The following is a 14,155-nucleotide window of genomic DNA, read 5'->3' as shown; positions in this document are numbered from 1 at the left end:
CCTCCACCCCGGATACCGATGGCACCAACACCCAGTGAGCTGTGCTACTGGTGACTCACCGATGCGGGTCCTCAGAGGTGATTCAGGCCGGCCCCCGGTGTGTGTCTCCGAGAGCACCGGCGTTGGGGATACGCGGCACCACAGTATTCCCAGGCAGGACATAAACCCAGAAAAGTGAGGCACCGACCGGGACAGACTGGAAAGGGCTTTGTCCTGCTGCCCTTCCCCAGCACCGTCCCCGCGGCAGGGCCGCCAGGAGCGGCTGAGATGCTCTCCCTGCCGCCAAGGGCCCCTGTTCTTGGGTGAGACCAAGGCTGCAGTCAGGTTCACCCCTGGCTTCTTGGCATCGAGACCTAGGACAGACCCAGGCCCACCTCCTGGGTTGCAGGGCTGGGGGAGGGGAATCAGTAAAGCCCTGGACGGCATGATGATAACCGTCCACATCCTAGAGAAGAGCTAGTGGCCGGGGCTGGCAACCAGGGCCCTAGGTGGGGCAGGAGGCACGTCTAACACCCCCTGCATAGCCTTCCCTGTGTAGACGGTTGATTGCATAGAGGGAGAACTTTTAAGCACCCGAGATAATAACGCACATCGTTGTGGTGGGTAAGTGCCCAGGTGACCTTTTTTCCCGGTCTTTTCGCTTCTCTTGCGCTGACTGTATCCTCCTCCTCATTCCCTCTCTTCACCACCCAGTTCATTCCTTTCACAGACAGCATGCTTTTGAAAGTGCTTGCCTAAGTCACCTGAGGTCAACAGGAAAGAAGACATGAGAAGCCAGCACTAAATTCACCCAGGCTGCCCATCAGCTGTTCTCCGTTTTTCCATGAGCTGTGCTTCTGCCCGTGGTTTTCCTCCGAGGTCTCATTTTCACTGAGCGTCTTTATTGCCTCCCCCCTCCCGCCCCCTTTTTTTCTTTTTCAATTCAAGTAGAGTTGATTTGCAATGTTGTGTTAGTTTCAGGTGTACAGCAAAGTGATTCAGTTATACACACACATAGATATATTTTTTTCAGGTTCTTTTTCCTTATAGGTTATTACAAAATACTGAGTATAAAAAAAAAAAAAAAATACTGAGTATAGTTCCCCGTGCTATACAGTAGGTCCTTGTTGGTTTCACCGTCTTTTGGACGTGGGCTCGGGGTTCCTGTCTCATGATCTAAAGCAAACCCCTTCCTCCCTCCCCGACTAGCGATTCATGGGAAGAACCTGGTGGCCATCCTCCACCTCCTCGTGGCCCTGGCCATGCACTTCCGGGCCCCGATCCGCCTTCCCGAACACGTCTCCGTGCAAGTGGTGGTCATACGGGTAAGTATCGCCAGCCTGGCGGTTGGCTTGCCCGCGGCTCTGCCCCAGAGGCTCCGGTGCTCGTTCCTCCTCTAGTTTGCATACTTTCTTCCTTGTCCCGTTAAGAGACTACCTTCTCTTTTTCCCTCTTGACGAGATGTACGCCTTACTCTGGCTTCAGAGTAAATGATGGAGCAGAAACAGTGGCGTTGATCTGAAGAGAGGCAGATTCAAAGGCGTGAGTGCGTGGAGGTTTACTTTTCCACATTTTGCAAAAGAGCATTCATTTCCCTGCAAAGAATTCAGACCTGTTGAATGAGCTTATTACTCACTGGAGAGGGCTGAGACCAGCGGAATGAAACAGATACCCCAGTACCCCAATCAGAGCCTCTCTCTGTTCCCTCCCAATGACATCCATCATCCCCCATCACGTTTCTGAGGGTCGACTCTCTTGCTCCACTTGGAAAAACGTAACTGGGAGCCAGGGTCCTTCTGACGGAGGTGGAGACACCTTTCTTGTCGATTTCCCCTGCGTTCAGGGGCACAGATCCTGCCTTGGCTTCGTGTGTGCAGTCTTGTCCAGTAAGCGTGTATTAAGCACCTGTTGTGTCCCTGTTCCCCTCGCCCTGGTTAGCGGGGACACTGGATGAGGAAAGTGTGCTTGGGTCCCGAGGGCTCAGCTGCTTCTGCCAGAGCGTTGAGGTTATGCTGGGAACGTGGATGTCTCTCGCGTTTCTGTTCCTGGAGATGTCCGGCTCCACACTCTCCTCTGGGTTTAAACTTATCAGTCCCGTGGTCTCTGCGGTCTGCAAGGCTCTGGCTGATCCTGTGTTTTCCGAAGCCGTCTGACCCCTCCTTTTACCCCGGGAGCTTGGCTCCGACCTGATGGGCAGGAATGTTCCTTTCTGGCCTCAGGCGAGGGTTACCTGCCGTTTGGCCCCGTTTGCCTCCTAAAGGGGAATGTTTGTGGTCGGTGGTGGTGTCAGGGACAGGGGACCATTCCTGCCACCCTCGTCTTGGACTCAAAATGGTCGGCCGGGAAAGGCTTCCCAAGGACACATGAGCATATGGTTCCCAAACCCATGTACGTCAGACTCTGGGCCCTAGGAGGACTCTCCAGCTCGGTAATTGGGGTATTTCCTTTCAGGCCTGCACTTTGGTCCAAGAAAATCTTTGGGGTTTGCAGAACGTTCTACTCGCCCGGGCGAACACTCGCTGGCGCGTCCTTCCGTGACCAAGGTCACAGGAGGACTCCCTGGGCCACTCCCAGAGTGGGATGAAGCGGGGAGGGGAGGCCCCCGGGGTCTGGCTGGTCTCAGGTCTTAGAGCTGCCCTTGGCCTGTCCCTCTGTGCCTGGTTATCCAGTTGAGATGGGGAGATGTAAGAAGTGTGTCAGTTCGTGGAGGGATGGAGTGAGGGATGGGTCGCGTTTGCTACCTGGCAGTGTGGCCTTGGGAAATCACTTGATTTTCCTGAGCTGCAATGCTTTCCTCAAAAAAATTGAGATTCTACTACAGACTTTTAAAATATTCAGCCTTGGGACTTCCCTGGTGGCACAGTGGTTAAGAATCCACCTGCCAATTCAGGGGACATGTTCGATCCCTGGTCTGGGAAGATCCCACATGCCCCGGAGCAACTAAGCCCTCGTGCCGCAACTACTGAAGCCCGAGCGCCTAGAGCCCGTGCTCCACAGCGAGAGAAGCCACCGCAATGAGAAGCCAGCGCTGCCGCAACTAGAGAAAGCCCGCACGCAGCAACGAAGACCCAACCACAGCCAAAAATAAATAAATTAATTAATTAAAAATATTCAGCCTCGTCTGCCCCATACCCAGCCCTGGACCCGGTATCTAGTGGGTGCCTGATGCACATTTGATGTGTGAATAAGTGGATAAAATGTCTCCGGGCCTCCCCCGCCACCGTCCCCTGTGGGCACTCCTGAGAATCAGCCAGGGCGAGGCCGTGGGAAAGCTGACAGCCCCCAACGCCTGGCTACTCTTCCTTCACTAGGACCCGTGTGAGAGTTCCCTGGGAGGTCAAGCTCAGGAAAGCGTGGGGATCTTGGATCTCGAGAGGCGTCCAGGTGGGCTGCCCAGCAGGTAGTGAGCTCCCCCGTCCCTTGAGGCGTTCAAGTAGGGGCTCACGGTGGCGGTCGGGTTAGCAGGCTGCTGCGCTCCACCCTGAGGTCCGGGGCACACCACCACCGCCTCCTTCCTCTCCCCCACCATCGTTGCCTCTCCGTACCTACCGGGCTCCGGGACAGGTGCGTCGCACACCGTGTTAGTGTCCTAGGGCTGCTGTAACAAAATCCCACAAACTGGGTGGCTTAAAACAGATGTTTGTCTTCTCACATAATAGAGGCCTGAAGTCCGGATCAGGGAATTGACAGGGTCCCTCCGCAGGCTCTAGAGGAGGGTCCTTCCTTCCCTCCTCCAGCTTCTGCCGGCTGCTGGCACCCTCGGCTGTCCTGGGCTTGTGGACACATCCCTGCAGTCTCTGTCTTCGTCATCACGTGGCCTCTTCCGTCTGGTCCGTGTTCCTATGTCTCTATTTTCTCTTCTTCTAAGGACACCAGTCACTGGGGAGGACCCACCCTAGTCCGTTATGCCCTTATCTGAACTCATTACATCTGCGAAGACCCTATTTCCAAATGAGGCCCCATTCTGAGGCTCTGAATGGACGTGACTTCCGGGGGGACCCTGTTCAACCCAGTGCACGTGTGTCGTTTCATCCGATGCCTCCCTTCTGTTACGTATGTCCCTTCATGCTCTTCGCCTTTCCCAACTGCAGGGTGTCGAGGAGTTCTTTGGGAGCGGAGATGTTTCTCCTGAAACCTCCCACAGCTGCCAGCTGTCAGAGGGCAGGAGAGCAGGGGGGGCGGGGGTGGGGTAGGTTCCAGCCACCAAAGGGTCACCCGTGTGGTCCTCTGCAGTCCATCCCCCGAGCATAGCTCGGGTGTGGTGCCGAACCCTTGTTTAGTTCTCTGTTGTCCCCAGGCTGGCCATCCCAGACAGATGTCCCGGGGCCATCTGTCCATGGCCTCAGCTGCCCGCCTGCTCTGTCTGTCTGCCCAGGTGTTGATTTATTTGTTCATTTTGGGGTTTTCAGAAGCGGGAAGGCCTGCTGCACTCCAGCCACATCACGGAGGAGCTGACCACGACCACCGAGTAAGTGGACCCGCTGCTCTGCCCCCAGGCCCTGCTCCAGCCGGGGACCCGCACACACAGGGGGCCGTTTTCCCCTCCATGTCCCTTGACCTTGAGATGGGATTCTATCGCAAGCGTCCACCCTAGCTTTCTATCCTCCGTGCACTTTCTTCAAACTTTGTTTTGTTTTTGTTTTTGTTTTGCTGAGGAAGGGCAAGGTAGCAGTTTGGTTTGGTATTTAAATGAGAAATTCTAGATCTTTTATTTCTTCCCCAATAGAAAAATGATCAAATATGTGTGACATAGGCATTAGAACTTATTTACGCTGCCTGAAGTCTTTTCTGGAAAGAGACCGGGAATAATAAACAAGAAAAAATATAACTGCGCACATTCAGGATCTCTTATAAGGAAGGAAAGGATGAGGGGAAATTTAAAACAGTGAACTTTCATATGGTAGGTAAGCTAAACACGTCGAAGATTTTAATGTTGGAACTAAGTTATTCTCCAAAGACTTTGGACTGTCACTCCTTATTTTGGAAGGTGAGCTTTAAGAATGTTGAGAGAGGGGTGGGGGAGAGGTGTTTAGAATGGTCCAAGGGAGCTGTTGTCCTGATTCATGTAGCCGTCTGTCTTAGCCCCATCAGGGCGAGGGAGCCATGCCTCTAAACTAGAATCTTCCTTTGATGAGATAGTCCTGAGCCGTCCCTTGCCTCTGAGAGAAGGCCAGAGGGCGATTTTTAAGAAGTCTAAAAGGCTTCAGATCCGTTGAAAATAGCAAATCAAATGGCTCTATTTTGCGTGTGGTTTTTAGGAGGCAGACCCTGTGAAGGATCCTTAAAATTCACTGCCTTTGTGCCTCCCGACTAAACCTGTTTCAGATGAAACAGCATTAAAAATGGATCGTCTCAGCTCACCCACCTGCTCAGTTCACGGAGTGATTAATTACTGTGTCACGAATTCATGTATGGTCTTTCAAGAAGGGAGCTGACACAGGAAACCGCTCCTGGCGTGGGAGCTGTCAGGTAGATGGGAGAGACGTGCGGCCTGGCGTGCGGCCTGACGTGTGCGCACATCTGTTCCAGGCCCACGGGAGGGGGAGGGGGACGTGGTGCTGAGCCTGGCACGGGGGGCCTCGGGCAGCCCGCTCGGCCCATTCAAGAGCAGGAGGAGGGCGGCTTGGGGGAGTCAGGGGCACACTGGCATCTTACCCATCATTGTGTGACAAACCACCCAACCCAAGGAGCTTAAAACATCGGTCATTTTATTTGCTGACAGGGGGTCAGCAGTCTTGTGGGTGGTGCTGGCCAGTGGGGGCCACTGTCCCTCCCTGTGTCTCTCATCCTCTGGGCTTCCTCCCCGGTGCCCACAGGGTCCCCAGAGAGTGAGAGGGCAGCTGCAGGTCCCTGGACCCCCGCATGCTGTGTCCCCACCTTCTGTGGGTCAGAGCAAGTCAGTGGTCACCCTGGATAGGAGGGGGAAGGCAGATGGCCCACCGAAGGGGGCAACGGCCAGGCCTGTGGTGGGGGGCATGTTGGGGGTTGTGCAGCGATGGGAAGAGGCTGTGCTTGGCCTTCCCGGTCTCGCAGAGGGTGAGGGAGCCCTGAGAGGGCGGCGGGGGGCGGTAGGAGCTCTGTCACCAGAGCCAGCCCCTGGGAGCGTGGCCTCAACGATTCACAGCAGCACCCGGGCAGAGGGCCTGCTTGGACGCCTAGAGGCTGAGAGGACGCAGTTCCCCCCCTTGAGGGCTGGCGGTCTAGCTGTCAAGAGAGGTTGTGTCTGTAGAAATGTGAAACCCAACCCAGGGGCCTTGTGGGAAGTGCCGTGTGACCCTCAGGAAATTTCGGGGGTGGGGGAGCACCCCGAAGTCATAGTGGAGAGAGGTTTCCAGCAGAGGCCGACCAGCCTCCTGCCTGGTCTCACGGGCTCTAGGTTTGCTCTGTCCTATGGGTCACCTTCTCCAGGAAGCCCTCCCTGTTTGCCAAGCAGGAGTGGCTGCCTTCCTTTTAGTTCCTGTAGCATCTGCTGTATGTCAGATTTCTGGTGCACGCGGGCTGTGTGGAAATGTGGGCTCATGAGTCTCTCTCACCATCAGGCGTCATGCGGGCGGGGCCACGCGGTGTTTATTTCTGTATCTCCGTGGCCTGCACATAGTAGGTGCTCGAGAGACTCTTTGTTAAATAATATGGAGGCGAAGAACTTGAGTCTAGAGGGATTTGGGGATCAAGCAAAGGTCTCTTTGCCTCTCAGGACGCTAGTGCACAGAGGGCATTCGTGATCTCAGATCCTCAAGGAGGAACCAGCCGCCTGTCCTTCGTGGTTTCAGCTCTCACCTTGAATCAGGGCCCAGCCTGTGGTTCTCCAGCATCCTTTAGTTCTGTGATTCCTTGGAAGTACATCGTGCTCGCTCCCAGAAATGTGACCTCTGGGTAATCTGCACTCTTGTATTTTAAAGTTTAAACTCAAGGTTTAAACTCACGGTGCTGGAAGACCCGTTTTCTGCTAAAATGCTCTCTGCGTTAACCACTCCCGTGATTAAACAGCCCGCAGATGGCATTAAAGGGGTGGTTTAAATAGTGATGGCTATTTGCTGCAGGTCTTGTGCAAACAGTGAGAATCCACATAAGCACCTCTCGTTTGTACTTAGAGCGGGAGAGAATTTATCGCAATGCGACTTACATTTATATGAACAGCCCTTCAACTGGGCGGTAGGGGCTCCGACTTGCCGGTCACCTCCGCCACCTTCTACCGTGCTGCGCATTAAACGGGGTTCTGAGCAGCCCGTCTGATGGTCCTCTCTGTTCTTGTTTGCAGGATGATGATGGGTCGGTTTGGTAAGTAACCCAGGAGTTGGGGAGAGGGGCTGGGGAGTCTGAGGTCGCCGGGCACTGTGGGGCTGCCCCAGGAAGCCCCCGGGGTTCACGCAGTCACACAGGGGCAGCAGGGCCCCGGGTGGGTTTTGGCATGTGGTTTGCTTCTCAGAGCTGTGGGAGCCTGGGCGGGGATAAGCAAAGCACGGTGGAGGGAGTGAACCAGGATAAAAGGGAGGGCGGCGATGTCCCTGCGAATATAGAGCGTAGTCAGCTAGCCGGAGGGATCTTCCTTATGGGATGTATTTTCATATATAGTTTTCCACCTTAAAATCTTCAGCTTAACAGACCTTAGTGTCAGGCAGCCTTGGCTCTGGTCCCAGCTGGGTGACCTTTGGCCTGCTCCTTCACCTCTCTGTTCCCCATCTGTGAGATGGGACCTCGGGGTTGTTGAGAGGATTTTGTGAGACAATCAGTGTTCACTCTATTTGGCCCAGGGCCTGACTCTCTCTCTATGCGTGTTGGTTTCTCTATTACTGTTACCGTTAGTAATAATAAACTCTTGCTGTTCCCAAAGAATTGTTCCCTGCCCCGTTAAAGACCCACGACCCCATCTTCATCTCAGCGAGGGATGGCAAATAAAGGGGCCGCTTGTGGCAGTGTATAGGCCCTTAGGGATGGGAAGCCCCAAGCCCTTGGCTGCAGCGAGAAGCAGCCTGCGCCAGGCTCACCGCTTTGGGGAATATTTCAAAACCAGAAGCCCTCCACCCCCCCAGATACCGTGTTCTCCAGGGAGCAGAGAGGGGAGCGTGGCTGTTAGAAGGAGAAGTGGAAACCAAATAGAAGTTCCCCCCCGTGCCTTGTGAGCCTGCCAGCTGGAGCTGGTCCCTAGCTGCGGGGGCCTCGGGGTGAGGGGTGCACCCCAGAGGCCCCCACGGGCTTGGCCACGCGGCCTCTGTGACCTCATGGCGATTATGGGGACGGATGGCACCGCGGCCCGTCATGTACAAAGAGGGGATGCGGCTCTTTAGTTCTCAAAGGTCTTGAACCAGAGAAAATGCAATTACATGTCCTTAAGTAGTTCTTGAGCCGTGCTGGGCAAATTCAGTCTTCACTATTTTTTTGGAGTAGCGATTCAGTTCTTTTTAATGGCCTTATTATTAAAAAGCATTTAAAAGGGAGAGGAAAGGAAGCCTCCTGTGTCCAGTTGCTGAGGGTGCAGACAGGGTGGGGAGGGCAGCTCCCAGGGCGGCCTGGGGCACGCAGAGTGGGCGACGTGGGCGTCCTGGCCCTGCCCTGGGTCTGGGTGGGGGCCCGTTGGGAGGGGGGCCTAGAGCACCCTTCTGTCGCTTCCCTGGCCTTTCTGTGTGGAGGGGCTCAGAGCCCGTGGGCCTGTAGAGGCCCAGCGTTGACTTGAGTGGGGCCCTTGGAGCATCTTTAAGTGTTGCTTCGTTTTCTGTGTGTTTTCACTTCCGTGGGCGGCATGGGCCTGGTTTGAGGTTTGGGGGGGCTCGGGGAGACTCAGTTCAGCTGGGGGCTACGCGCGGCCTCCCGTGCAGAGGGGTAGAAGCTCGGCCAGGAAGGCCCTGGCAGCCCTGAGAAGGGGCCCCTGAGGGTCTGGTGGACAGGGTGGTGGCTCCTTTTGAGAGCCACCGGAGACGGCAGAGTGTCAGGGGACTGTGACCCCCTGAGAAGCCGAGGAGTCTGGAGTCGTTCTCAGAACTTTCGAGGCCGCCCATGCTCGTGAAATGCAAACAGGTAATTAGTGGGTGACAGGCGACTCATCTGCCCCCAGCTTTGGCTTCTGCTGACACAGGCCCCGAGGCCTCCTGGTTATCCAGATATGCGGCAGCTTCCGCTGGCCCTTCTCCCGCGGCAGCCTTCGGGGCCCCCAGAGCCCCACGGCCCTGCTGAGGTTGAGGTCGGAGCCCATCACCTCCCTCCGGGGTGCTGGTCCCTCGAGTTGGTTCCTCTGCACCCCTCAATCTTCTCACTGCCCCCAGCTTGCCGTAAGCTAAAGCCGCAGCCCTTGCCGGGGCCTCCCAGACCCCCTTAGACCACCCCTCCTCGCTGCCCTCCTTCCTCCGCCTGCATGTCTGTCACCTACAACAGCACCCCGGGGCTCCCCCTTCCAGCTTTTTTTTTTTTAATTTCTTTATTTAATTTTGTTTATTTTTGGCTACGCTGGGTCTTGTTGCTGCTTGCAGACTTTCTCTAGTTGTGGCGAGCGGGGGCTACTCTTCATTGCGGTGCGCGAGCTTCTCACTGCGGTAGCTTCTCTTGTTGCGGAGCGTGGGCTCTAGGCGCGTGGGCTTCAGTAGTTGTGGCACGAGGGCTTAGTTGCTCCCGGCATGTGGGATCTTCCTGGACCACTGCGCCACCAGGGAAGGCCCCCCTTTCCAGCTTTTGTACTCTCAGTAGCCTCGGCCGGAAATGCTCTCCCTCTAGATCCCTCCGTGGCTCACTCCCTCAGCATCTCCAGCTCCACTTACCAGGGAGGCCCTCCCTGACCGCCACCCCCCCCCCCCCCCCCCCCGGCCTGAATCACCATCCGTCCCCTGGCTTGCCACCCCCCGCCCACCTGCTTAATGATTTCTTTATTCACCTCTTTGCTCACTGGGAACACTTTGCTTTGCGCCCTGCCTGCCAGGCTCAGGGGGTCTGGACAGTCGGGGACCCTCGCTTGGCCCTTTGCTCTTTCCCTTCACATGTGGCTCCTTGAGCTGTAAGCATCCTGTGGGCTGGAGCATGTCTTCCCCGAGTGCTTCCCCAGCCCTGGGCTGCACACGTTCCAGGAGCTTCCGAAACAACAGGCAGACCCTCTTTGCTTGGCTAATGTCTGCCCGGGGCAGGGGTTGTGGGGGCGGGTGGCTTCCCTAGGAGCTGAGTTCTCGGCCTCGGTGGGGGATGGGGGGGTCCACGTTGCACCTCCCCCAGGAGCCCCCCTCCCCCTTCCCGCCTCCTGCTGGCATCACTGTCCTGGCTGAAGTGGATGCGAGGCCCTTCTCTCCCCAGGGGAGCTGGGGAGCTGCAGCCTGATCTCCATGGCAACGGGCTTGCCGGCTGCCTCTCCTCCGCAGGCGCCCCTCCCCCTCCCGGGCTTCAGGAAGTTGGGGAGAAGAGAGGAGAAGCTTTCTTCCTCTTCTTCCTGGTCTCCTTGTAGCCCCTGGTCTCTCCCCATCACATCTCCCCATTTGTGCTAACACTGCAGCTGGATCACGCCATTCCTGGTCACCACCCTCCACAGCTGCTCACCCTGTCGATGGACCCAGCCCTCTTAGCCTCCCCCCCCACCCCACCCCCCCCGCAGGCCTCACCCTCTGGAACCCACTCTTGGCTTTCTGCTCCCTCTGCCTGGAACGCCCTTGCTCCTTCTCTTGCCCCGGCTCAAACATCGCGGCTCCCGTGTGAAGCCTTCCTCTGACCCCTGGCCTGTGTCCACGTCCCCAGGCTCAGGTGCCTCAGAGAACAGGCCGGTCACACGGAAGGGGGAAGTGGTTGGAATATCGAATGATGAAGGGCTGCCCCTCAGCCCCTGTGTTGTGTGCGGTGGGGAGTTCTGGGGTCTGGGGCAAACGGGGGAGTCTGTGCCCCCGCTTCCACGGGCGGCTCATTGATCTGGGGAGAGCGGGGAAGAAGGTTCACTGTTGCCTCAGCTTCCATTTCTTCAAGAGGGTCCAGAAATTCAGAACTTTTGGACAGATCTTCCAATTTAAAACATGTTGACTCAATCAAAAACCACTTTGTTTGGAGTAAACTAAGCGTCCCTGAAAGTTGAACTTGGGTAGCCACTGGGGGCCCCTGGCTGATTTGGCCGCTTTCTGCATCTTTCAGGCCTTTCTGGTACCCGTGCTTTTGTACTGTCTCCCCCAGCCTGTGCCCCTGCCGGGGGCGGGATGGCTCCCTGTTCACCCCTGTGACTGCGGGGTAGGATGAGACGGCATCAGTGAACTGAGCATCAGTGACACACCTGCCAGGCGGTGACTTGGTCCTTCATTCGCCACCTTGCTTAACTCTTACGCTGACGGGGAGCCTCGGGACTGTGTTCACTCCGGCCTTACGGCGGGAAGCGTTTTGCCCAAGTCACGGGCACCAGGCTCTCAGCTGTATCTGTTTTCATTCCCAAGGCCACACACACCCGGCCGTGATGCCATTTAGTCCCCCGGGCGCAGGTGAGCGGGGCGCAGGGGCGCTGGCCTCCAGACCCTGCGATGGCTCCCCTGCCGCCCTGACTCTGCCAGCCCAGCGGTGGTCCAGCTAAATATACCCAGCTGACGTCAAGGCTCCTCTCCTCCTGGGGGTTTTCTTAAGCTGCATTCAAAGTTTGTGTTTTGCTTTGTAAAGATTTAGCTTTTCTCCCCCGCTCTTAGCAGACTGTTTTTTTGAGTATAATCCGACTTAGGTGATTATAAAAATAATTTACAGCTGCTGCGGTAGACAAGCTGGATGAGGGGGGTCTGAGGGGCTGGGCCTCTTGGTCGCTGTTGGCCTTTAGGTGAAAAAGTGGCGTGCCCCTCTCCCAAACGCACTCCCCACCCATGTGTTACACGTGTGTGTGCACACCACACACACACCACACACACCGTACACACACGCCTTCCTCTTTGCCTCTCACCTTCCTTCCTGCCACCCGCCCCCGAGGCCGAGGAGGCAGCTACCTGGCCTGTGGATGCTGAGGGCCTGCCTTTTGGGGCAGCCTCGGGGGAATGGCTGGGATGCCTCCTCCAGAAGCCCCAGCTCCGGCTCACCGAGTCCCCACCTGCCTGCTCTTTGCCATTTCTCCCCACACCCCTCTCCCTGGGTCAGGCAGCGTTGTCCTGAAGCAGGCCCTGGGTTATCTCTGGTTCTGGGCCCCAGCCCCCTCCAGACACGTGGAGGGGTCTTCCTACCCCAGCGCCCCAGCACTCCATGCTAGCGTTTGGGTCCAAGCCCCAGCAAGTAATAGAGGGCGTCTCTGCTGGCCGAGGTTGGCCGAGGTCGTCTGAGCATATACCACCCACAGGCAGCCTGGGGGGATGGGTGGCTCCTTGAGGACAGGAGTGGGGGCCCCAGGGCCTTCCAGATGCCCTCCTCCCCCAGCCCCTCGGGCCTGGCGGTGACTCCCCACAGTGCTGTATCCACCCTGGAGACCTCAGCCCTCCTGCCTGGGCTCCAGGGCACAATGGGCTCTGCTCCCATGTGACCTGCCATGGCAGCGTCTGGCTAGAACCAGGCCCCCGGCCCCCAGCCAGCCCTGCTCCTGTCTCGTCCACTGAGAGCTATGTTGCCTCGGCCTCCCGTGACCTCACAACTGAAAGCGAAGGGGCTGATCCTGTGTTAATTTGGAGGACATGGTTGGGCCCAGGACTGGCAGTTAGAGTGGGTCTGGGTCCCTGGCAGAAGGAAGGTCCCTGGGACACAGTGGAACGGGTCACTTCAGGCCCTGCAGGTGCTCCAACAGAGGTGGACACCCCGGGGGGAACAGCTGGAGAGAGATCCTGAGCGGACTTACTGGCTCTTTTCCTTTGTTCTGAGCACTGGCTGTGGGCCCTTCACTGTTCTGGGGCTGGTGACAGTGCAGGGAACAAGTGAGACAGTGATCCGGCCTGCAAGGAGCTGACAGTCCAGCAGATAAAGAAAAATAAAATGTGCTCTCAAGTAGCGAATAGGTGCTATGAAAATTGCACCAGGGTAAGAGGACAGATAGCAGAAGTGGGGTGCTCCTTTAGAAGCAGATGGTCCTGGAAGGTCCCTCAGGGGAGGTGACATCTCAGAGCAACCTATGGAGGTGAGGCTGGTAAACAGCAGGTGCAAAGGCTCTGTGGTGGGCCTGTGATGGAGGAGCAGGGGCAAGCTGGTGGGTGGAGTGAGGTCAGGGAGGGCGAGTGTGTTGAGGGGGCAGGTGATGCTAAGCTCATTGGACCCTACGGGCCCGTGAGAGAGAGAGTGAATTTTATCCTAAGAGGGATGAGACGCTGGTGGATAGTTTTAGTCAGGGCAGGGATGGGGAGGGGCAGGAAATGATCCAGTTTACACTTTAAGGGGCTCACTGTGCCTGCGAGGGAGAATGGATGGGAGGGGCTGGGAGTGTAGGAGGGAGACCGATTAAGCAGGAAGTTGTAGCTGCCCACCGCCCCCCGGTGAGGGGAGATGGGGCTTGTATGGGGGTGGCAGCCATCGCGGGGCGGGGGGGAGGTGGTCAGATTTATTCATAAGATTTACCAGTAAGACAAGGAGTGTGGGGAAAGGGAGAGAGGCAAGGACGCCTCAAGTCCTAGGATGTGATGGGGGCAGCTGTCCAAACGCTACCCCCGTATTGTAGGTTGAAAGATAGAAACCAGGTTAGAAGGACCCTTCAGAGCATCTTTTCCTTGATTTTGCTTCTCGTCAGCACCCGCCCCTCGGTTCTGGCAGGAATGCAAAGGATTCTAGGCAGGCTGAACATAGAGGGATTAGAAGCTGCCTGGCCCCCGGGCGGGTGGGGATTAGAGCAGCACCGGTGTCTCCTTAAACCCTTCTCTGTGTCTCTGCAGAGCGGGACGCCTTTGACACGCTGTTCGACCACGCCCCGGACAAGCTCAGTGTCGTGAAGAAGGTGAGCTCTCCATCTGGCTGTGTTTCCCTCTGTCCCTGGGCTTTTCTTACCGCATGAACACTCCATGCAGGGAAGAAGGTGGGAAAATGTTTGAAATCTCTGAAATGTTTGCCACATGGATTGAAGTGTAATTATTCAGAAGCGTAACTGCAGTGCATAAAATTAGCACCTTTTAACTCAGCATCTCTGCTCCTGGGTATCTTCCTGCCCACCCACCCCGCTGCTGTGGAGTGAACTACCCCACCGGCACCGGGTGGCGGTTCATTCCGAATCAAGGCTTTTTTTCAATGTGGAAATGTTTTTCAGCGTGTCAGCTTGCTGGCTCGTGCTGGCCTCGTTACATTGAAG

General features: G+C 56.6%; 1 protein-coding gene across 7 annotated transcripts in view; it reads left to right on the top strand.

The window, feature by feature from the left end:
• Positions 1–14,155, top strand: part of PARVB (parvin beta) — a 114,196-nt gene that overhangs the window by 83,060 nt on the left and 16,981 nt on the right. For all 7 annotated transcript variants that reach the window (XM_032645771.1, XM_032645772.1, XM_032645770.1 and 4 more), the window contains 4 exons: positions 1,189–1,304; positions 4,389–4,447; positions 7,238–7,257; positions 13,746–13,807. In XM_032645771.1, the coding sequence (XP_032501662.1) occupies positions 1,189–1,304; positions 4,389–4,447; positions 7,238–7,257; positions 13,746–13,807 (257 nt within the window). The remainder of the gene's footprint in view (positions 1–1,188; positions 1,305–4,388; positions 4,448–7,237; positions 7,258–13,745; positions 13,808–14,155) is intronic.

The sequence above is a fragment of the Phocoena sinus genome, chromosome 10 (genome assembly GCF_008692025.1).
Source record: "Phocoena sinus isolate mPhoSin1 chromosome 10, mPhoSin1.pri, whole genome shotgun sequence".
Lineage (NCBI taxonomy): Eukaryota > Metazoa > Chordata > Mammalia > Artiodactyla > Phocoenidae > Phocoena > Phocoena sinus.
Note: the sequence above shows the minus strand (reverse complement) of the source record. Positions and strands in the feature narration are given on the sequence as shown.